Source organism: Lynx canadensis, chromosome A2 (assembly GCF_007474595.2).
Source record: "Lynx canadensis isolate LIC74 chromosome A2, mLynCan4.pri.v2, whole genome shotgun sequence".
Taxonomy (NCBI): Eukaryota; Metazoa; Chordata; class Mammalia; order Carnivora; family Felidae; genus Lynx; species Lynx canadensis.
In genome coordinates this window covers 120,898,887-120,920,546 of record NC_044304.2, presented here as the reverse complement: position 1 = coordinate 120,920,546, position 21,660 = coordinate 120,898,887, and the positions used below count along the sequence as shown (strand labels likewise).

At 50.4% G+C, this 21,660-nt stretch overlaps 2 protein-coding genes across 4 annotated transcripts in view; one reads left to right on the top strand and one right to left on the bottom strand.

The window, feature by feature from the left end:
• The window catches only part of SCRN1 (secernin 1), a 62,824-nt gene extending 49,795 nt beyond the window's left edge, over positions 1-13,029 (top strand). For all 3 annotated transcript variants that reach the window (XM_030308166.1, XM_030308167.2, XM_030308168.2), the window contains exons 7-8: positions 6,210-6,390; positions 8,947-13,029. In XM_030308166.1, coding sequence (XP_030164026.1) covers positions 6,210-6,390; positions 8,947-9,105 — 340 coding nt within the window. In that variant the 3' untranslated portion in view covers positions 9,106-13,029. The remainder of the gene's footprint in view (positions 1-6,209; positions 6,391-8,946) is intronic.
• A 3,568-nt stretch (positions 13,030-16,597) lies between these two features.
• The window catches only part of WIPF3 (WAS/WASL interacting protein family member 3), a 28,596-nt gene continuing 23,533 nt past the window's right edge, over positions 16,598-21,660 (bottom strand). Inside the window, exons 7-8 of the mRNA XM_032592500.1 lie at positions 20,911-20,987; positions 16,598-18,871 (exon numbers count right to left, since the gene is read on the bottom strand). Of these exons, the coding sequence (XP_032448391.1) occupies positions 18,848-18,871; positions 20,911-20,987 (101 nt within the window). The 3' untranslated portion in view covers positions 16,598-18,847. The remainder of the gene's footprint in view (positions 18,872-20,910; positions 20,988-21,660) is intronic.

Sequence of the window (21,660 nt, the reverse complement as noted above, 5' to 3'; positions counted from 1 at the left end):
CTGCCCTTTGCTCGGTGGACTCATTACAGATCCTTCTCTGGAAATAACTTGTTCTCGCGCTCTCTTTTCCTCTTTCTCCGCCCCTTCCAGGAGGGACCAGGTTCTGTGCAAGTTTGAGGGCTGGATGGAGGTGCAAAAGTCAGAGTTTGAGAGCGAAAGAGGGAGATGCAAAAGACCTTTAATTAAATTTTATTGAGGAGGCAGGTTCTGTCCTATTAATATTCCGTTGAGTCAGCTGGTGCCTCAGTTATCCACGTGGTGACAGCGACTGACTTCAGTGCTCTGGTTCTGACCTTTGGAAGCCATTTCCTTCGTGGAAGCTGGCACTTGCCAAAGCCTCACTGATGTGAAGAATTGGAGAGGGAAAGGGGAGAGAGGGACCTTAGCACATTGAGACTGTGAAGTTCGGGGTCCTGGAGCCCGTGAGAGCCGAGCAGGTGCTTCTCTTCCCAACCCTGTGTTCAGTGACGTCACACCGGTAACGTGACACGGGTCACAGTGGGCACGTTCACACCACAGAAGCCGGCAGACGCCATGGATCGGGGCTGATTTTTTTCAGATACGGTTGCCAAACCGGCACATCGCCAAGAGGCCCCCACATCTGAGAAAGCCCACAGAAAGCCCACTCGGGGTACAGGATGGAGAAACCAAGAGGGGGAGAAAATTAAAAAACTTTTCCATTTTAAATATTAGAAGGCTGTGTCCCAACCCATTTCTCTCATCGTATGAGGCTGTGGACTTCGGCCCAGGAAACAGAAAATAGGGAAGAAATTCTAGGAAAATGGGATGTTGGGCCTAATTTAACTAGCGGCCAATAGCTGGGGAGTTGCAGGGGACCTGGTGTGTGTTTGTGTGTGTGTGTGTGTGTGTGTGTTCTCTTCTCCCAGTGTGCTAAGTTTGAGAGGCGAAGCTGAGTCAACTGAGACTGTCTCATCTGGTTAATTCAAATGTAGTGACGAGCGGCCTGTCTGTTGGTGGAGATAACACTTAACAAACCTGAGACGCGGCCGCGTAGGTAAATACGATCCCTGGTGCTGTTCAGGGAACAACCAGCAGAGACGTACCCAGAGGTGAGGGCCCCGTGTGAAATAGCACCCCCGTCAATTTCAGTCTGAATGCGTACGGCACCAGCTTCCTCCTCTCTCCTGCCCTTTGACCTCACAACCTTCCAGAGCATCTGGATCCAGCCCGAAGCTCATCCCATGCCCCAAATGTACGAGTTCTCTTTCCCTTTAAAATAGAAAGGCCCTTCGCTGATAGGTCCTGCCCTCAGCCAGATGCGGCTGAGATCGTGTGATTAAAGTGACCGACAGTAGAGCTGGAGCGACCCATTCAAGAGACGCCTGCAATTGAGAGAAAACTGGTTATTTTGGGTTATTTTGAGCTTGGTTGAACGTTTAGCAGATTCACCCACGCAGGAGCCTTTTGCTGCCCCGATCTGTGCCAGACTCCCCTCAGTGGATCTGGGGGACTCCAGGGCGCGGGATAAGCCTGGCTGAGTGGCTTGGGGAGTTTCTGCACCTTCCTAAGGATAGAGCCATATTTGAGGTCAGAAGTGCCGGCTGGCCACTGATGATAAAATCCCAAAGCACCAAAAGGCTTTTCTTTTTCTGCACAGTGTGTATGAAGAACCAACAGAAGGTTAATATAACGGTGTGAGGTCGTGGGCGGAAAACTGACCTCAGTTTAGAAGACCTGAATTTAGTTCTCCATCTGCCACTTACTAGGAATATGCCTTTGGACCCAACACTTAGCTGCTGTGAGCCTCAGTCTTCTCATCTGTAAAATGGGATGGAAATGTTTTCCCTGCCTTGTTCATTGCTGTATCCCTAGTACCTAGAATGGTAACGGGTACTCAATCATTACTCAACACGTATTTGCGTGTTGAATGGATAGAATAGAAAAGTGAACGAATAGAAAAATAGGGGTACTAGGAGAACTGAATGCAAGCGCTTTGAAAGTTATGACACGCTATAAAACGTCAGGGGTTTCCATGGTAATTATGCTTTCTTGCCAAATGAGAAAACAAATGACAGGGAAACATTTTTTACACTGGGTCGGCACGTGCGTCACAAGATTCTGGAAGACAGAAGGGACAGATGAGGCCAGGACGCCTCCCAGGGAGCAGGTCTCTGGGCTCGAAGGCTAAGATTCTGCAGACTTCTGAGACAGAGCGTGGGAGACCACGCTCTGGTCCCTGTCATCAGACTGTGCCTTAGATTTGTCTCAGGGAGAGCTGAGGGTCGTGGTCATATGGTTTCCTTTATGTTGCTCATGGCTTCCTTTGTTTAATTGTCCCTCCTGACGGTGGATTGTCCCTGTAGAGTCGCTCAGCCGGCCTTAAACCTCCTCATTAACCAGCTGATGGGAGACTCTTTGCCGCTGGAAGCACTTTCCCCTTTTGGGCCTATTATCCTGTGTTCGTGTCACGGCACACAATGCAGGGGCCGAGTGACCCGGGGTGAATTCCGGGTTAGGAGGCTTCTTTGAACCGGCTTTCTGGAGCCCTCTCAGGTGTGCCTCACGTCAGGACCATCCCTGGGACACTCTGGGAGGGTTCCACAAGTGTGACAAAGTGTGCCCTGCCCTGTTCCGGTGGCCTGGGAGGGGTGTGCCTTGTGACTCAGATGACAGTTTCAGCTTTGCCGCTGGCTGGATATGTGACCTTGGTCAAGTCATTTAATGTCCGGGTCGTTACTTAGCATACATTTGATGAAGTGGCATTTAAGAAGCTACCATCTGGGCTTTTTTAAAAAAAGTTTATTTATTTTTGAGAGAGAGAGAGAGAGTAAGTGGAGAAGGGGAAGAGAGAGAGAGACAGAGAGAGAGAGAATCTCAAGCAAGCGCCGAACCACCAGTACAGAGCCCGATGCAGGGCTCAAACTCACGATCTGTAAAACATGATCTGAAACGAAGTTGCACGCTTAACCGCCTGAGCCACCTAGGCAACCCCGCGATCTGAACTTCAAGTGTGGGAAAATGTCAGAAATTCTCCTCACCTATTTGTATTGTTAGTGTGATTTTTTATAAGGCTTGGCGAGAAATCAGAAGGTTTGGGAACCACTGAGTTACCCACATTCTGCTTTTTTTTGGATACATAGGCACAAATAAACCCTGAATTATAATTCCCACATTCAGGTTTAAATAATTATTAGTGTTATTGCAGTTTGTTATCAGCAGTAGTTTTTATTTATTCAGTCTCAAAAACTCTCCCTTTAACCACTTGACAAATCTATGCTTCATGTTTGTAGCAGTTGAGGGTGCTGACTTCCTTACAGACTTTGGGGGAAAAATCCTTGGAGAGCTTTGGCTGCATTAGAGTATTATGGGAATCCCATCGTATTTATTATTTATTTTGAGAAAGAAAACTGATAGATGGATAACTAGTAAACATACGGTACTTTCTTGCTTTAGAAAAGCCACTGGGCACCTTTATTGAGGTGGAGTGGGTTTGCAATTCCATCAACTGGAATGTTCTGATTTTTACTACCCTGTTATCCTATGTATTGGATGCAAAAGACCATGACTGTGCTTAGCATGAACTTCTTGTTTTTAATGTTTATTTTTGAGAGAGAGAGAGAGCATGCAGGGGAGGGCCAGAGAGAGAGAGGTGGACAGAGGATCTGAGAGAGAGAGAGAGAGAGAGAGAGTGCAGGGGAGGGGCAGAGAGAGAGAGAGAGAAATGGACAGAGGATCTGAAGCAGGCTCTGTGTTGACAGAACGAGCCCAATGCGGGGCTCGAACTCACGAACCGTAAGATCATGACCTGAGCCAAAGTCAGACGCTCAACCGACTGAGCCACCCAAGCGCCCCAGCATGAACGCCATGAAGTCAGAGTCACAAGTTCATGAACTGCATGACATACAAATAGAAATTTATAGGTTTGGAACCTGGAAGGGAACTTCGAGATCATTTTAGTACCAGTCAGAGACAGGGAGCACGAGTGCCCCCACAGCTGGTCAGAGTAGAGAGGAGTCGCATACCCTCATTCTGAGGCCCAGCCCAGTGCCCTGCCGCCGCTGTCACGAGTCAGGCAGATCTGGGATCCGTGCTCAGCCCGACGAGTGATACCAGACTGTGCCCCTCCTGGCCCCCCAGAACCGTGGTTCTCGCCCACGGGGCCACCGTGGCAGAATGGTCCTGAGATGTAAAGTAACGCCCTCCCAGTGACTGAGCCTGGCCACCTCATTGCCCAGCGTAAGCCTGTGGAGGTCACGACTCTGACCCTTTCTGGCCACGGCACAGACCCTGCGGCCCAGAGGACGTGAACTGTGCGGGCTTGGGGCTGCATAGCAGGAGCGTCAGAGCCAGGGTCCCACAGAAGGGTCTCTGCGCTGGGCCAGGAGGCTGCAGATTAACGTCTGCTGGCAGGCGGCACGATGGGCGCCGACTTTTCAGGAACTCCTTGTGCTATCAGGTCCTGAAGGATGGGATGCTTGCCTCCTGTGAGGCCGCTGTGTTGTAAGAGACCAGAAGGCCCCAGAAGCCATGTCTGCCATGTCTATGCCGGACTCTTTGCTCCCCCCCGTTTTCCTCCCGCTTCCCCACCCTTCCCCGTCTGTTACCAAAGGGACCCCTCACCCTGCAGCCCTTTTGCAGAATCAACTGAATGACTAATTGGATAATGCAGCATTGTATTGAGCATTCAGTAGAAGGGCCAATGACCCATGGATGTTCAAGAGGCTGTAGGAGGTGGCACTTCGTGGTCCCTCTATGAAAGGCAGCCCCCCCCCCATGTCCTGGGGAGGGAAGGTCCATGAACAGGGTACCTGGCACCCATCCTTAACCAGGCCCACCCCACTTCCCCAGCTTGGAGTATGAAGGTCTCGCTGCTTGTAATAATCAAATCAACTTAGCCCGAGCCCGGTCTTGTAGAGTGAGTTCGGTGTCTTGACTCTCTTGACCCTCTTTCCCGCGACCTCCTCAGGGAACTAAGAGGTTACTTCTCATGACAGATTTCCCCCGCTATCTGCAAGTTCTTTTTCTGCCACGCCCCTTTTACAAAAGACGTGCGTTAGTACAGTACCTGTTTTCACTAACCGAAAGAAATCCCAAGAGGCTTCTTGCTCTTATGAAATGGTAACTGCTTCTTTGCTCTATACCATTTTGGCTTACAAGAAGTTTCATAGAACATCCTATCTCCAGATAGCGGGCGTGGGGCGGTGGGGGGGGGGGGGGCTTCAGATGGGGGAAGAGCCCGTCCTGTTGTCCCTGTAGCCCTGCTCCTCAGACTCCCCAATCCCCTGGGGACCTTGTTGACGTGCACATCCTGATTCAGCAGGATGGGGGCGGGGCCTGAGGGTGATGCCAAAGCCCCGGGTCCAAGGACACAATTCGGGGAGCCAGGGTCCCCGGTTCCCAGTTCTTTTCAGACTGTGGCACACCTGAACGTATTTGTGTGGCACACTGGCAGGGCTTCCCTGGCCGCCTCGAGCCCCGCCACCTCAGGGCTGAAGGAGTCAATATCCCAGCTCACTGCTAACCCACTCGAAGCATGGTGGCCAGGGCACCGGCGTAGAGGAGAGAAAATAACCCGGATCCGACCCGTACACCTGGGGGTGTGTTTGTAGTCCTCTCTCTCCTATTGTTATTGCAGGTGCTCCCCCAGGGTAGAGAAAGGCAGACGCCTTTCAGCCTAGATGGATGGCCCGTTGCACCCTTTTCTCCAAACGCCACGCGTCTGTTCGCCTTACTTTTTTTTTTTTTTTTTAATTTTTTTTTTTTAACGTTTATTTATTTTTGGGACAGAGAGAGACAGAGCATGAACGGGGGAGGGGCAGAGAGAGAGGGAGACACAGAATCGGGAACAGGCTCCAGGCTCTGAGCCATCAGCCCGGAGCCCGACGCGGGGCTCGAACTCACGGACCGCGAGATCGTGACCTGGCTGAAGTCGGACGCTTAACCGACTGCGCCACCCAGGCGCCCCTGTTCGCCTTACTCTGTACAGCCGAAAGGGGCCTCCCAAACGTTCTTCCAGGAACAAAGCAAGTCTGTTTTGATGTCTCCTTGCTGCTCATAGAAGAACTTGCAGCTGGCAAATGACGGCTTTACTAAAATATTTACTAAAATACGCAGTTGTGTCTGTCTCGGCCCCCACCCACCAGCCGCCGGGAGCTGGCTCAGGAAGCGTTGGCCTAACGAAAGGACAGCCTCTGGTGTCCTCACGCCTCAAGCTCAGTTGGGCTGAAGCACCTCTCCTTTCTCTCCAGGTCCATATTCAAGCCCTTCATCTTTGTGGATGATGTGAAACTTGTCCCCAAAGCACAATCTCCCTGTTTTGGGGACGACGACCCTGCCAAAAAGGAGCCTCGGTTCCAGGAGAAGCCAGATCGCCGGCACGAGCTCTACAAGGCCCACCAGTGGGCACGCGCTGTCATCGAAAGCGACCAGGTGAGCCTAGGGGTGGGCTGGCGGAGGGGGGCGCGGTCTGCGCTCCAGGAGGCAGGAAGGCGTTAATCCCGCACATCGTTTCCCTCCTCGCCAGTACGCCTCCTTCCAGAAACCCGGGGACCTGAGGCCTTCCGAGAAGGCTGCTGTTCACTTTTCCGGCCAGTCCCCTGAAACCTAACGAAATGAAGCCTCCACGTCTAATGTTGTCCTAGAACTCAGTGGGCCGGGAATATCCCTCTTTCATTTACTGTTTCCCTGGGAATGATAGATGTGTGCAGTTCTGGTGGGGGTAACTGCTTTTCTGCTGTCCAAAAGTCTTTGTGTACCTTTGGGGGTAAAACGTTGGTACGAGATGGCAATACCTTAAAGACGCAATCATGTGTTGTTTAAAAAAAAAAAAGTAGGGGCGCCTGGGTGGCGCAGTCGGTTAAGCGTCCGACTTCAGCCAGGTCACGATCTCGCGGTCCGTGAGTTCGAGCCCCGCGTCGGGCTCCGGGCTGATGGCTCAGAGCCTGGAGCCTGTTTCCGATTCTGTGTCTCCCTCTCTCTCTGCCCCTCCCCCGTTCATCTCTCTCTGTCCCAAAAATAAATAAAAAACGTTGAAAAAAAAATTAAAAAAAAAAAAAGTAATCCTTCAAAAAAGTGCTGTAGACGGGGGTGGGGGGGGGCGGTGCACAGTAGTGCAAATGTCCTTATGCCACTGACCTCGTACACCTAAAAATGGCTGCAATGGCAAACGTTGTGTTATGTGTATTTTACTATAATTTTAAGAGTTTTTCAAAAAAGATTCTCAAAGTCCTAGTTTTTTAAATTGAATTCAATTTTTATCTGAGAGAGAGAGTGTGTACACGAGCAGGGGAGAGGGAGAAAGAGAGAGAGAACCTTAAGCAGGCTCCACACTCAGCTCGGAGCCCTCCACAGGACTTGATCCCACGACCCTGGGATCATGAGCCAAAATCAAGAGTCGGACGCTCAACCGACTGAGCCACCCAGCCGCCCCAGATTCCTAGTTTTTAAAAAAAGTTATTCTCCAAGGTGCAGCTCACCCGCCCCTCCCCGCAAAGCTTTGGCAAATAAAGTTACAAGACATCAATTCAAACAAGACCTACACCCAATATATGCCCACAGCAGCCACTAGTGACGGGTTGCGTATAAAATCCAAGACTCTGTTTTGCTGAAGGGAAGGGGAAGGAACGTGGCAGTTAGACGCCCCTCTGCTTCCCAAGCATGTATTTGCCAACTTGCAACGAGTCTAGTTTGTCCTGAAGAAAGGGACACCTTGTAGGGAAATTGGCGTTTGCATTTGCGTGGACCGGGTGAGCTTTTTTTCTTGTGCTTGGCATGGTGGACTATATAAAAAGCATAGAAAGAAGGGTGCCATCAGCAGTAAACCCAAGGGATTTCAGAAAGCATCTCAGAGAAGGGCAGTCTCACCATCCATAGGCTTTGCACTTCCGTGCCACAGAAACGTCCATTTTGACATGTCAGAGTCACCTGGTGTTTTCACCTCCGTCTTCCCTGCCGGATGTTTCCGTGGAACCGTGCGTGCTTCCGCTCCACCGCACTGACTTTTGTCTGGGGCTGTCTATTGAGGTTCCCAGCAGTGCCTGTCTTCCAGGTGGATGACAGTAAGCCCGGAGTGAAAATGCCACTCGGTGCGTCGTTTCGGGGCTCGCTGGCAACTAGAAGGTGGAGGGAGAGAGGGGCGTGTGTTTGAGCCCTTCTGCACAAAATGCCACGGAGATGAGACGGACGAGGGTGGGTGGGCTCTGACATTGAGACATGACCGTTGCTTTGAGTCAAGGCCGTGTTAGGAAGTGGGGGACGGCTGCTGACGGCGGCTTCGCCATTCTGGGACTAACTGGGCAAATGGAAGCTTTTCACTGTCACACACTCTAAGCGAGTGGAAGAAGAAATCTCAGCAGCTCAGAAGAATGTACGTCGGGCAACAGACACGGCACGTGTTTATTCACTGATCGTTCGTCCATTCAGCAAACATTTACGGGGGTGCCTCCTGTGTCCCAGGCGTCGAAGCCTGGTGATGAGCCCAGTTCTCACTCCCGGGAGATCGTGGTCCAATGGGGGACACGGGCAAGTAGACAGACCCTTACAGGACAGGAAGAGAACAACCACGGCAGAAGTAAAGGCACGGACAGTGAGCCCAGAGGAAAGGTTCAAAGAGGCCCGGAGATGGGTGCGCGTTGACCAAGTGCCGAGGAAGGGCAAGGTGGAGTATCATGGGTTGGAAGAGTGCAATTAATTCAGTTTGGCTAAAGAGAAAGGGAGACTTTGGGGGGCCTGGCGGGAGGTGAGGCAAACAAGAGCCTCGTACTCAGGTTACAAAAGGCCTCTCCTGAATGTCACTCAAGAGTCTGGATTTTATCCTAAAGGCAGTGAGGAGGTAGGTATGCCAAGCAGAGCAGTACCATAACCGCACTGGCATTCTAGAATGATCCCTGCGGCAGCCCTGGGGAAACAGATCGAATGGGGTGGGTAGGCCCCTGAGAGGCTTCCTTGTCCATCGTAGTGACTCTCGCTATTCCCGCCCTTCCTCAGGAGCAAGGTCGCAAGCTGAGGAAGACCATGCTGGAACTAGAGAAGCAAGGCCTGGAAGCCATGGAAGAAATTCTGACCAGCTCTGACCCTCTGGACCCCACTGAAGTGGGGGATCTTTTCTATGACTGTGTTGACACTGAGATTAAGTTCTTTAAGTGAAGTAAGCATTCCCTCTCCCCTTCTTATTTAAACGTTCCCACCTTACTAAATTACCAGCAAAACAAACCACTCTCCTGTTTGAGTAAAACGAGAAAGTTCAGACGTGTGAAAGTCACACTCTTGTGTTCTGCCCTCAATCCCAGCAACGTCCCCTTCTTCTACAACGTAGCTCCCCCTTTGCAGTGTAACGTGTATCCATTTGCCTGTCTTTCGATTGTGTGACTACTTGTGGATTTTCAGCTGCTATCGTTGTATTTCAGTGACCGTGGACACACTAGCCTTCTCACGGAGGACGAGCGTTCGTCAGGCCTTCACAGGGGGCTCCACAGTGCTGAGTGTGCAAGAAAAGCAAAATCTATTGAAGTCTTAGTCATTCTTTCAGTAATGGTTCCTTTCAGGTTACCAAAAGGCCCGGGGCTTTTGTGTGTGAACTTGAGGGGGAAGCTTCCCGGCCTCCCCTTCACACGAGTGCAAGCCCGTCGTGCAGAACGTCTGCAGATGTGTCTGCTGAAGGACACAACCAATGGGAAGGAACAAAGGGGGCTCCTCTCTAGTCGCAGCTCATCCTGATTCTCGTGGTTCTAAGGGGCCTGTCCTCTGTCTGCTGCGCTTGTGCGCAGTGGACCCACAGACGGCTCCTGAGCACGGGAGAGCTGGTTAGCGGAGTTAGCTAGAACTGCCCGTGTTGGAGATTCCGAGGCAGCCATGCGCGTGGCCTCCCCACATCCCCACGTGGCTCTCCCCAAAGGCCCGAGGCTCTCGCTGCACAGCAGCACGCCCACCCCTTGGCCTTGCGTAGAAACGATTTCGGGCCTGGTTATGGCCATCTACTCCGGGATTAATTAAATGGCCCTGTGGCGTGGTTCTCCGCCCCCCCACAAAGCTGCGTATCTCTCCAGCTAACGAGGGAGAGAAAAGGAGAGACCGTTGGCTGTTCAGATGCTAGTTAAAGTAGCTGGAAGCCGAGCAGCGACTACATTATCTCAGCGGAGACTTTAATTAAACTGATTTGTTTCCAGTGTCGCGTTCACACGAAGTATTTGACTTACCACCAGAGCACAGAAGAACATGTGAGGAAGACCAGATGGGCCGGGCATCGGGGAGACAGAGGGCAAGGAGGTGGCAGATGGAGGCAGAAGCAGGTCGCCGCAGGGTAGCGATCCAACCCCCAGCCTTTCTGCCCGGCTTGTTATATCCCACAAGGCTGTGTACGATGCACCTGGCTCTCCCTGGCCCTCCCTTCGTTCCTCGTGCCCCGTGTCCTGGTAGCTGCCCTCACGGCGAAGGCAGCCGCGGCGGGCAAGGGTAGGGGGGGGCTCCCCTCCAGCTAGCAAAACTCTCACCCACTCCGGAGATGGACAGGGGGCAGAGATGACGAAGGGACGTATATGCGGGTCAGCAGCTCCTGGAAGAAGGGCAGCCCCACTATTCCAGCCTCGCCCCCACCGCTGGGGCCCCGTCGTGCTCCGTCACTGGTAGGAATTTGCAAGTGGAAATACTGGGAGTGTCAGTAATCTTTGAAGTGACCTTGGGTTCGGGACTCTGCACCGACAGCGGTGCACGACAGGCAATAAGGGCCGGAGGGGACGTGGGTCTCACACACAGATGCAGACACGGAGGGTCACGGGTTTTATCGGGACACAGCTGGTTTCTCTACCAGCTCCCCTCCAAGGGTGTAGGTATAAAGGCACCGCGAGCTTTCGGTTCAGCAGTTTTGTGAGTTCTGTACGTAAAATCACAGATGACAAGCGGTGGGAGACGGGAGGGACGTTTGAGAGCTGACAGGGTCAACACGGCCATGCGTGGCGGCTCGTAGCTGCCGTGACCCAATCAGGGCTTTCACGGGTGACGAACTCGGGGTCTTCTGGTAGATGGAGCAGCCACTCTCAGAGCATCTGTCTACAGGTGCTAAGTTGGGGGAGGGGAGGTTTGGAGGTGACGTTTTCGGTGCCTCACCCCGCCCAGGTCCACCTGCTAGGTGGTTATTTAAAACAAGGGGATGTGTTAAGCCACCCTAAGATTTCACCAGGTGGTTTCACCTCTACCTATTATAGAAACATTTCATCGGACCTGACGTGCCTGAGATACCCAAGGTGATTTGGCGTTTACCAAAAGAAGTCTGGTGAGAATAGATTACACAGGGGTCTGCTTTCATTATTATGGGCCAAACATTATTGTGGGCCAGCCAGTCTATGCGATTTCCTAACCACCATGAAGTGGGAAATACAATGGCTACTTCTCTTAGGGGACGCTGACCTTTGTCCAGCGTCTCAAAGAAGGGCCAACGCTAAATGAGAATTGTCTGGGCTAATGGTGTACGTCACAATTGTGGTGCCCCAGTCTTGGGCCACCATGGGCCATGGCAGCCCTCCATGGCTAGGCCGGGCAAGAAGTTCAACGGGGGCTGGGACACTTCTGTCAGGCACAGAGGGGGTCTATGTACAGTCAAACCCCCAATAATAGCGTGGGTGAATTCTTTGCGCATTTGGGCGGTGTGGAGAAAGACGAGAAGAGAGTAGAGAATCTGTTGATGTGGCTGGACTCCCTTCTAGTGACTTCTTTCTACTTACGTCCACTGCTTGAAATTCGTTCTTGGATTTTGAACAGGCTGTTGGGGGAAGATATGTTTCTTTTTAAATTCTCCAAACAGACCCCGCTTTTGAAAAATGCTTATCATTACATGGATGAATTCTTGACCAGGGATTGCTTTTCTAAAGGCAATATGGAGAAAATGAATATTCAAGAGGAACTAAGAAAACAATGGTTAAAGGTCAGCGTGTAAATAGCTTCCTGAAAGAACCATTTGTGTGTCCATTAAGACTTGGACGGGGGAGGTGCGCGTGCTTTGTGCAGCAAGAAGACATGACCGTAAAGGATGGCATTTCTCCCCCAATCCCATGCCCTGTAACCAACCATAAGCCGCTTAGTCTTGTCTAGTAGATGGCATTGCCGTAGATGAAGACAGCCCTCATCCTCTAAGGGAGCAGAGGCTCCAGTAAAAGTAAATTAGCAAAGCAGAGGTAGTACTCTTCCTTCTTGGAGGTGGTTTGGAACTTTCAGTAGAATAAGCATATACTTGAAATTCTGGTGAGTCTTTAGTGCCCAATAACATAAGACACAGTGTTCTTATTAGACGGTCTTCCTTACAAGCTAACAGAGCAGGTGTGTGCCTAGTAGATACTAGCAGTGAAGTTCCTTCACTATTGGGTGAATTGCTAGGTATAAAAAAAAGAATTGCCAACCAGGCAAACTACTTTGCTCCCTAACTTATGTCATCCCGCACTGGTACAGGTGTCACACAGCTCTGGCCGGCCCCAGCAGGGAAGCCGGGTGGGACCAATGTGTCTGCTATGAAACCACTCACTGCATCCTTGACTAAAGAACAGTCAAGTCATTTGTCGGGGAGGTCTTCAGCTGAGCTCGCAGGTTTAGGCAGGAAGCACACGGAAGAAGGAGGGAGGGGGGGAGCCCCCCTGGCTGGCCGTTCCCGTACGGAGGGGGTGGGGTGGCAGGTCACGTGTATCTGCTGTCCCAGCACCACCCTGTGCCTCCCTGTGGCTGTGGCGTTTCATTCTGCACGGTCCCAAGCCCCAGCTCTCCTCCTACGGTTTGTGCCAAACGTGCCGTATCTGACCGACTCCCAACATTCCGAGATGTCACCTGCAGATTTCTCATGGGAATGCATTACGTATGTGTTTGCAATCGTGCTGTGAGAAGTTCCATGTGTGAGCTGGAAAATGCTATTGGCAGGGAATACTGACAAAGAAAATCTTTCTGTTTCCTGCAGTGGGAACCGACCGTGTAGTCTTAACAGCCTTTTGTACAAATATCGACAAACCAGATAACTTCCCTATCCAGTGCTTGCCCTTGGAATTGTCTCTAAATACATCAAGCATACAATAAAAAAAAAAATACTGAAATTAACGTCCTTGTGTTTCATGAATAAATGTGGGCATCAGTCACAAAAGAGAACATGTATGAAGGGGGATGTGTTTTTCTGACCGGACTCCTCATCAAACCCAGTCAGCTCAGTGTTTCCAACATGGTGTACCGTTTGGTGAGTAGCTTCACTCTTTGCAAATAAACACAAAAGCACAACCCATCGGGTTGGCTACCATCAAAAAGCAGAAAATAAGTGTTGGTGAGGATGCGCAGACATCGGAACCCTATATGGTACTGGTGGCCGTAAAAAATGGTGCAACCGCTGTGGAAAGCAGTATGGCAGTTCCTCAAAGAATCGGAAAAGTGGGATTATCATATAACCAAGCAATTCTGCTTCTGGGCATATGCCCCAAAGAACTGAAAGCCAGGTCTGAGGTATTCTTACGCCCGTGTTCACAGCAGCAACATTATGCCCAGTGGCCACAGTGTGGAAGCAATGAGAGTATCCACTGAGATTATTCTGAGTGAAACAAGCCAGTGTCAAAAAGGCAAATATTGGGGCGCCTGGGTAGCTCAGTCGGTTGAGCGGCCGACTTCGGCTCAGGTCGTGATCTCGCCGTCCGTGAGTTCGAGCCCCGTGTCGGGCTCTGTGTTGACAGCTCGGAGCCTGGAGCCTGTTTCAGATTCTGTGTCTCCCTCTCTCTGCCCCTACCCCGTTCATACTCTGTCTCTCTCTGTCTCAAAAATAAATAAACGTTAAAAAAAAAAAAAAAGGCAAATATTGTATGATTCCACTTACGTGAGGCCCCAAGAGCAGTTAACTCACAGAGCCAGGAAGTAGAATGGCGGCTGCCAGGGGCTGGGGGGGGCTGGGGAATGAGGATTGTTGTCTGAGAGGTAGAGTGTTTTAGTTTAATTTAGTTTCGTTTTTTTTTTTAAGGTTATTTATTTATTTTGAGAGACAATACGAACAGGGGAGGGGCAGAGAGAGAGGGAGAGAGAGAATCCCAAGCTCTGTCAGTGCCGAGCCCGCTGCAGGGCACGGTCTCACGAACCGTGAGATCATGACCTGATCTGAGATCAAAAGCTAGACGCTTAACCGACTGAGCCCCCCCCCCCCCGCCAGGCATCCCTGAGCTGTGCACTTAAACATGGTTATGGCGGTAAGTTTCCCTGACGCATATTTTACCACAATTCAACAAAACCACACTAGAAACGGGAGTCGAGCTCGTTAGAACGGCTGCCGCCTTCTGTGCCGAGCATCTTCAAGGCTAAAGCCAGAGCAGCCCCGAAAGAGGAAACGATGCCACGTAAGAGGAAGGCTAGCTCTCTCCACTCTTGCGACCTAGAAATGCCAGGTTGCTTCCATGATTTGGTCTCTGTCGTGACAGGCAAAAAGCAACTGAGTGTCTTGTTTGTGAAAATAGGACTTAGTCACGGTCACAAGGTGACCTGTGTCAAGGTCAGAGTGGATGACTGCCTCGTTGATACGACAAGGGACTGCTGGCTCTTTAACCTGTATCTCCAACTCTCGTCTTCCCCACAAACGCGACATTGTCCTGCAAAGCTCCAAGGTGACAGAGCACGTATTAGTTTGCTACGGCTGCTGTAACAAAGCCACCACGAACCGGGTGGCTTAAACAACGGAAGTTTATTGTCCCACAGTTCTGGAGGTGAGACACCCAAAACCCGGGTGTCGGTGAGGGTGGGGTTCCCTCGGAGGGCCGTGAGGGGGAATCTGTCCTATGCCTCCGCCCTGGCTTCTGGGGGTTTGCTGGGGGTCATTTGGCATTTCTTGGCCTGCAGCATCTCCCCAGTCTCCGTCTTCGTCTTCACACAGCGTTCACCCAGTGTATGTGTCTGTGTCCACGTTGCTGTTATTACAAGGACACCGGTCATACTGGATTAGGGCCCGCCCTGCTTCGGTACCCCCTTATCTTCAGTAGCTACATCTGCTACCCGATTCCCCCATCGATACCAGAGATGATGGAGCGAGGACTCCTCCATATGGATTTCTGGAAGACATCATTCAACCTATAACAGAACAGGTTGATGAAGGACGCCCAAAACTCTGGGACGCGGTGTAAGAATTCACATCTTGCTTCTGGAGTCCACAGCCCTTCCTATGAAGCTGCTTCCCTCACCCTTCTAGGTACCACCTTTCCCACCCTGAAGTCTATCAGAGGTGCCTAAAACGACAGCTTCTTCACCTCTGCAGCCCATGGCTTTGAAGTTCATCATCCCCTTTGTCAATTCTCTTTGGCCACTGCTTTCCTTCTCTACTCACGCTGGCCCTTTGGGTCATTAAAGGGCTTATCTCTACCTCTACTAATAAGAGGGCAGATAAAACAAGTCAGGTCCTTAACTAATTCGGATGCAAAGTGTGTGTAGCAGCTAGCTTTGAAATTCGCTTCTAGATGAGATTTATTCCGGGAACGTCTATGAATTCTAACGACTGCGCTCTCCTTGTTATCCAACGGCAGAGCCAGTGGAGCGTGGTCTTTGAGCTTCTTCGCTACCATCTAAGCCGAAGGGCTGGGGTGTGGGTAGCCAGTGACGGCTCTGTTTGTGACTCGGCAATGTAATGAGCCCACTGCTTGTACCCTAGAGCTGGGCTGTGCCGGTACCTGGGTCTCTTGGGACCCAGGGGTTAAGGGCTTGTCTAGGTCTAACTTCACTTCACCACTGTATGCTTAGGTACCTATTTGTGCCCCCATTTTACAGGTGAGGAAACTAAGGCGCAGACGGGTCACATAACTTACATCCTCCAACTCGTCACAGGCAAAATAGAGATTCAGCTCTCTGTCTGGCCCCAAGCCAGCTTACCTAGCAGGTGAACCGCATCTCCTCTGTGCCACAGGCCCCCTGAAAACACCACAGTGCACATCAAGGTGACACTGCCTCGTAAAGATTCTGTGAGGGGTTTGTGAAGTTGGGGGCAGGCACTAAGTGCACTTAAGAGCAAAAGTGGTTTCGTTTTGACACGAGTCAGAGGAATTCCATAAGCAACAGTCTCTGCTCATTTTACATTAATAAAACAATACAGTGTTACTGATTTTTTAGGGCAATGTATTTGAAGGGCACCTCGTGGCTCAGTCAATTAAGCGTCCCGACTCTTGATTTCGGCTCAGGTCACCATCTCACGGTTCGTGAGATCGATCGAGCCCTGCGTTGGGCTCTCTGCTGTCAGCTCAGAGCCTGCTTGTTATTCTCTCTCTCTCTCTCTCTCTCTCTTTGCCCCTCCCCTGCTCATGCTTGCTCTCTCTACTTCAAAATAAATAAGTAAATAAATAAGCAGTGTTTTTTTTTTTAAAGGGAAAATACATTTGAGAAAGATTTTCCCTTGGTTGCTTTTCCCAAATACCCATCCGTTCCATTGAGCCACAAAAGCTAGGAAAACACCATGTCGTAGGTTAGTGAAAAGCGTCAGCTCAGAACAGAAAGGCCCCATTTCGGACACAACATGTTGCAGCAGGTGTTGGTTCCCGTGTGAGTATCTCCCATTCCCTGCCATTCTTAGAATAGAAGCCCTTCTAACCCTTAAAAATGGTTGGCCTAGATTGGTACTGGTGTCCCTCGACGGGGTTTAATAACAAGGACACGAGCAGAAGCATTTTCACTTATTAAAGTTTATTAGGTACAAAGAAAGGAGTCTGCGGAGGGCACATCAATAAATACAAAATACATATGAAACACGGGGTGGGGGTGGGGCACAGGCGACAGTGTTAGCGAGACGCTTGAGAGCAGTGAGGGTGCCGTGATTCGTCGCCTCTGCAAAAGTTTACGGTCAAGGGGCTTAACCTGTCCTGCCAGAGGCAGGCACCACATGAGTTGAGTTCGAAGGGTGTGAAATTCAGTGATAGGTCTCGAGGAGAGGTGTGATGCCAGATTCCTGAGATTCCTCCCTAATTGCAATTTTTGGTTTCTGCTCCTCCCTTCCCTCTGTCCTTGATGGCTTTATTTTTCATTTCTGTCCCAGTGGCGTGGAACATGAGTGTATAAACACCTCATCAGGGCAGTCAGTCTACTCTGAAGGTGGAATTGTCTTTGTCTTTGGCCTTCTTAATCGTGATCATTAAAACCCTTGTAATTATTTTACGCAACTGGGAGGGAGACGGAGGGGATGCCGTTATAATAAAGAAATTCTGACCTTTTGGAAAGCTTCCGGAGCCAGTAAAACAAATCGGCGATGCCCAGAGCCAATGACCTGCAAAAGCTGCTTTTCCATTGATTTAGCAGTTACAGTTTGGCATGATTGATTCCCCAGAGAAGGGCACTTGACCTTGCTCAGTTGTAGGACGCCATCTTACTCTTTACTCTGGACAACAGCTGAGTGTATGCACTCACGTCTGCCAAAACCCTCCTAACCGGAAACCTCTTTTGGATGGCTTGGTCTGGGCACGCTGTCCTTCAGGTCTGAGCACCTGCATGGGTTGTTCTAAAGGACATTAATTTTTCCACTGCTCTGCCCGCCTCTCCCTCTCGATTTCCTTTCATCTCCACCTGTTTTGAGCACAGACCCCGGGGTCAGTCTGTTTCCTTCTATGTTCTGTCCTCCTTCTAGTATAGCTTCCCCTCCAAGGACAGGGGGCATTTGGGGGTCAGGTGCAAGCAAAAACACACTTCTGTTCTCTTCCCAGCTCAAGAAAAAGGGTGCGAGAACAGCAGTCAGAGCCCGTCCAGACCAGTTCCATATTCGGGGGCCGCTGTACTTCCACCCTTCTCCCTCACAGAGAAGTGCCTGCGGCAGGGAAGGGGGGATTTGCTCTCAGACCAGTCAGGTCCTCTTGAGCTCAGAAGGGAGCTGAAGAAGGGAAGGGAAGCCTGGCGGGTGCTTCCAGGGTCCCTAAGGGCGGGGGTGAGGCACCAGGTATGTGAGGCAGATATTTGCTAACATGCTTCGGTCTATACTTTCTCGTGTCATATTTTCCATGGAAATCCTGCTCCCGGGGCGAAAGATAAAAAACAAAAACATCTCTGAGATAGACTTTGTAACTGACTATAATAAGGAGTTATGTATGTTTCCAACTTGCAGAAAAAATGCCAAAATCTCATAAATCTCGCCTTACCCTGGCTGCCAGGACTGGGGCTAGGGGCTTCGTGGGACAGGAGGAATGGGAACGTGGGTGGGGAGGGGCACTGTAAACGGTAAAGAGCACTGGCTACTTGTAGGGTCATTCAGTTACAAAAGGGCCCTGTGGTTGGCATTGGAGGGGCCACGCCCACTCTTGCCTTAATTTTGCGTTATATTTACATTAGGCAGAAAAAAAAAAAAATCCCTGTACTGCAAAACGGAAGCGAGACGTGGCATCTCGTTCACTGGAGGCTGTGTGGCATTGTCTGGGTGTGGGGATACACTACTGTCTCTGAGCTGCATCATTTATAAGGCATTATTTGGTTTGATTTTGCGATTTGTACGATGAGAATATAGAATCATGCCAATAAGAAGCTGTCATGGATACTGCGACTTCGGGACTACTTGCAAACTAAGGAATCTTCTAGAAACGGTTCAGAATCTAGGAAGGGCCAGCCTGCACGCATATTTACAGTCATGGAATGGACACCACGGGGTGGGGACAGGGCTCTGTCTGCACCGACAGATGGATGACAAGATGCGTCTTAAAAAAACTGGAGAAACATAATGTGTGTGTGTGTTTAAATTACTCAAAAGTCGACTACCATACTGACTTAAAGCCTGTGCAAACTACGTATTTACAATAAATAAATGCTCCACTCTGAGCTTGTGTGTCAACTGAATTACAACTCGAGTGTGGTGAGGACAGACACGTTGTCCTGGGGACGCCCATCTGGCAGTATGGAACCCCAGGTGGCTCACAGGACATGGGCTTCATCTGCCTTCTCACCGGAGGGTCTTTAGAGATAACTGCGGAAAGACAAGAACATTACCAGGTGGACCGAGAAGACGCCTCACACACAAACAACCCACCCTGGGACTGGGCACCAAAGCCTTTCTGCATCCACGTAAGGCTGCCAGGGCCTGATGCATCATACGCAAGGGGCTGATTTTTACCAAGGGGGCTGTGGGCGGACGCGGGATGAAATGGGACATGTAATTGATGGCAAATGAAGGCTTAATGCCATCTTATAGACATTTATGGGACCAAACACCAGTACCTGACAGAAACTCAAGAAAAGCCAGGAACTTCTGGGAGATCCCAACACAAGGCAATGGGAAAGAGAAAGGGCCCCAGGCCTTCAGATTTCCAGCTCAGGTCTCCCACCCTGGAATGGATCACTGGGGCCTCCTAGCCGGAAAAGAAGAGTGCCCCCCTGGGGCAGTTTGCTTTGTCTACAACCCTGTGATCCCTCCGGGTGATAGCTTTTTGTCTCACTGAAGTGAAAAGGAATTCACACGGTGTCCAGCTAGACGTAAAAGAAGATCATCTTGACTACGGGATGCCCAAGAGAGACTTCACAATCCATCCTGGACCAGACTTTCATGGGCTCTGGTGACTTAAGTGTGTGCCTGCCATGAGGCCAGAGACCGGACGCTGCACCATGGTTAATCATTCTGGCTGTGCCTGAGGGTGAGGATAACCCCTATCCTGGTGATTCGAACACACCAGGAAAAGCAGAGAGGTACAGCGGGAGGAGCACCGCACAAGGAGTCAGAAGTCTGGGCATGTGACCTCGGGAAAGTTCCTTAGCCCCTCGGGGCTCAGTTTCCTTGTCTGAAAAAAAAAATGTCATTAAAGGCATCTCTCCAGCTTACATCAGAAGGTACCTAAAAGGATCAAAGGAGATCACATATGCAAGTGATCTGAAAAAATGTAAAGAACTTTATAATGTGGGGGCTATTATTTTGATTATTACTATATTTTTTCTGACCACAAGAGTAATGTATTCTCTGCAGGAACTTCAGAAATTGCAGAAATGCGCTAGGAAGAAAGTAAAAAATCAACTCTCATCTCCCAGGGTGCCTGCCTGTTAATTCTGTGTCTATTCCCTCTGTCTTTTGTCCTATGCATATACGCTTCTCCCTTAACTACAACCATACACCCAGTTTTGAGCCTGTGATCATTTGAGTGGTTATCACAATTCTTAGACGAGTTGTGGTTTGTTAGAAAAGGGGGTGTTCGTCCTCCTGCAAGGAAATCATCCTGGCATCCAGGACCTTGTTCCCCTTCTCACGTCCCTTGCCATGCTGTCCCATGTGGCTGCAGAAGGGGCCAGTTTAACAGGAGGCCACCCTCTTTGCCACACAGAACTGTGAAACGGGAGGAGGCCAAGGCAGGACTAAATGCTTGTTTGCAAAGTGATAAAGGGCCTTTAATGATGAGACCCTGTTGTGGGCAGTGAGAGATGTCACTTCCGCCCAGGGGCAGGAGATAGTCTGTCCAAGCTGCTTTGTGTGAGAAGGAGGGCATTTTGTCAAAGACTCTCTTATCCCACAAGAACCTGTCTGGTTCTCTTCCCAGCTTTCCTCCAGCCACCAGGACTTGAACTGTGACTAAATTTGGCCAAAAGAAGCTATTTTGTCAATGGGAGAAAAACCCCGATGGGTGCGCTAAGATACCCTGCATTCTATGGACAATAACAGAATCTGAATTCAATTGGATACATGTCACAGGGTTTTGTCTCCAGGCTTCTCAAGCCATCGGAACCAGGGAAGAATGAACTGGGGGGGGGGGGGGGGGAATGGGGGCACTGTTGCAGAATGACTCGCAGGGGGTTCTGGGTTGTCAACCTTGCTTCTGGATGTGATGGGGATTCCCCCTTTCACTCTTCAGAGCTTGAAACTGTAAGCGTTTCATTCTAGCTGCAAACAAAGGTTGCACCAAATGGTCTTCCCTGAGGAAAAAAGAGTCTGTGCAAAGATGTAAAGTTTCAAGGAGAAAGCACACGCTCAGCATTTCTGGGGGCTCCCGGTTTTTACATTCAGAGACCCGAGGGACGCGTTACCTGAGAATTTCTGCCTTTGATGTCATCCGAGCTCTGCCCTGCCGCCTCGGCATGGAGCCAGGGACCAGGTGTCCGGCCTGAAAGAAGAACGATCTCACCGTCTCTTGGCCCGGGGACCGCCACGCACTACACGGAGAAAACGCAGACTACACGGGCGCTTAGAGCAACAGCAAAGGAATCAAGGGTAACACGAGCCCGTCAACCCGAAACCTTCGGGCTCCTGGCCCTAGACTGCGTTTCCACCCACTGCTTCCATGTCACAGACCGGATGCCCAGGCATCTCGACCAGTCTGCTGGAAGGAGAACCGGTTATTAAGGCCTGTCGTCTAAATGCACGTGAGCGCTTCTTAGCTCCAAACGAGCCACCCCCTCCAGACTCGCTCATTTGTCCGGTAGCCCAAATGTGCCAAGCACCGTGCTGGGGCTGGTTAAAAAAAAAAAAAAAAAGGAGTAAAAGGTAAGTATATGCTGAATAAATCAGGCTCCATTCCGTGAGGATCCAACTCATTCTCTAAAATACACTTTGTTTAAATATTACACGAGTTACACATAAATATATTCTCATTAAAGGTTCAAAGGATATAGGGAAATAGGAAATAAAAACGCAAAACAACCTCAAGTGCGTCTTTGCCTGCCCTCTTTCTCATCCTATTTTCTATCCTGAAGTCACCACTATTTAACGCTTGGTGTTTATCCCGCTAGATTTTTTTTTTTTTTGGTACTGACTTACGTATATGTGTGTATGTGCAT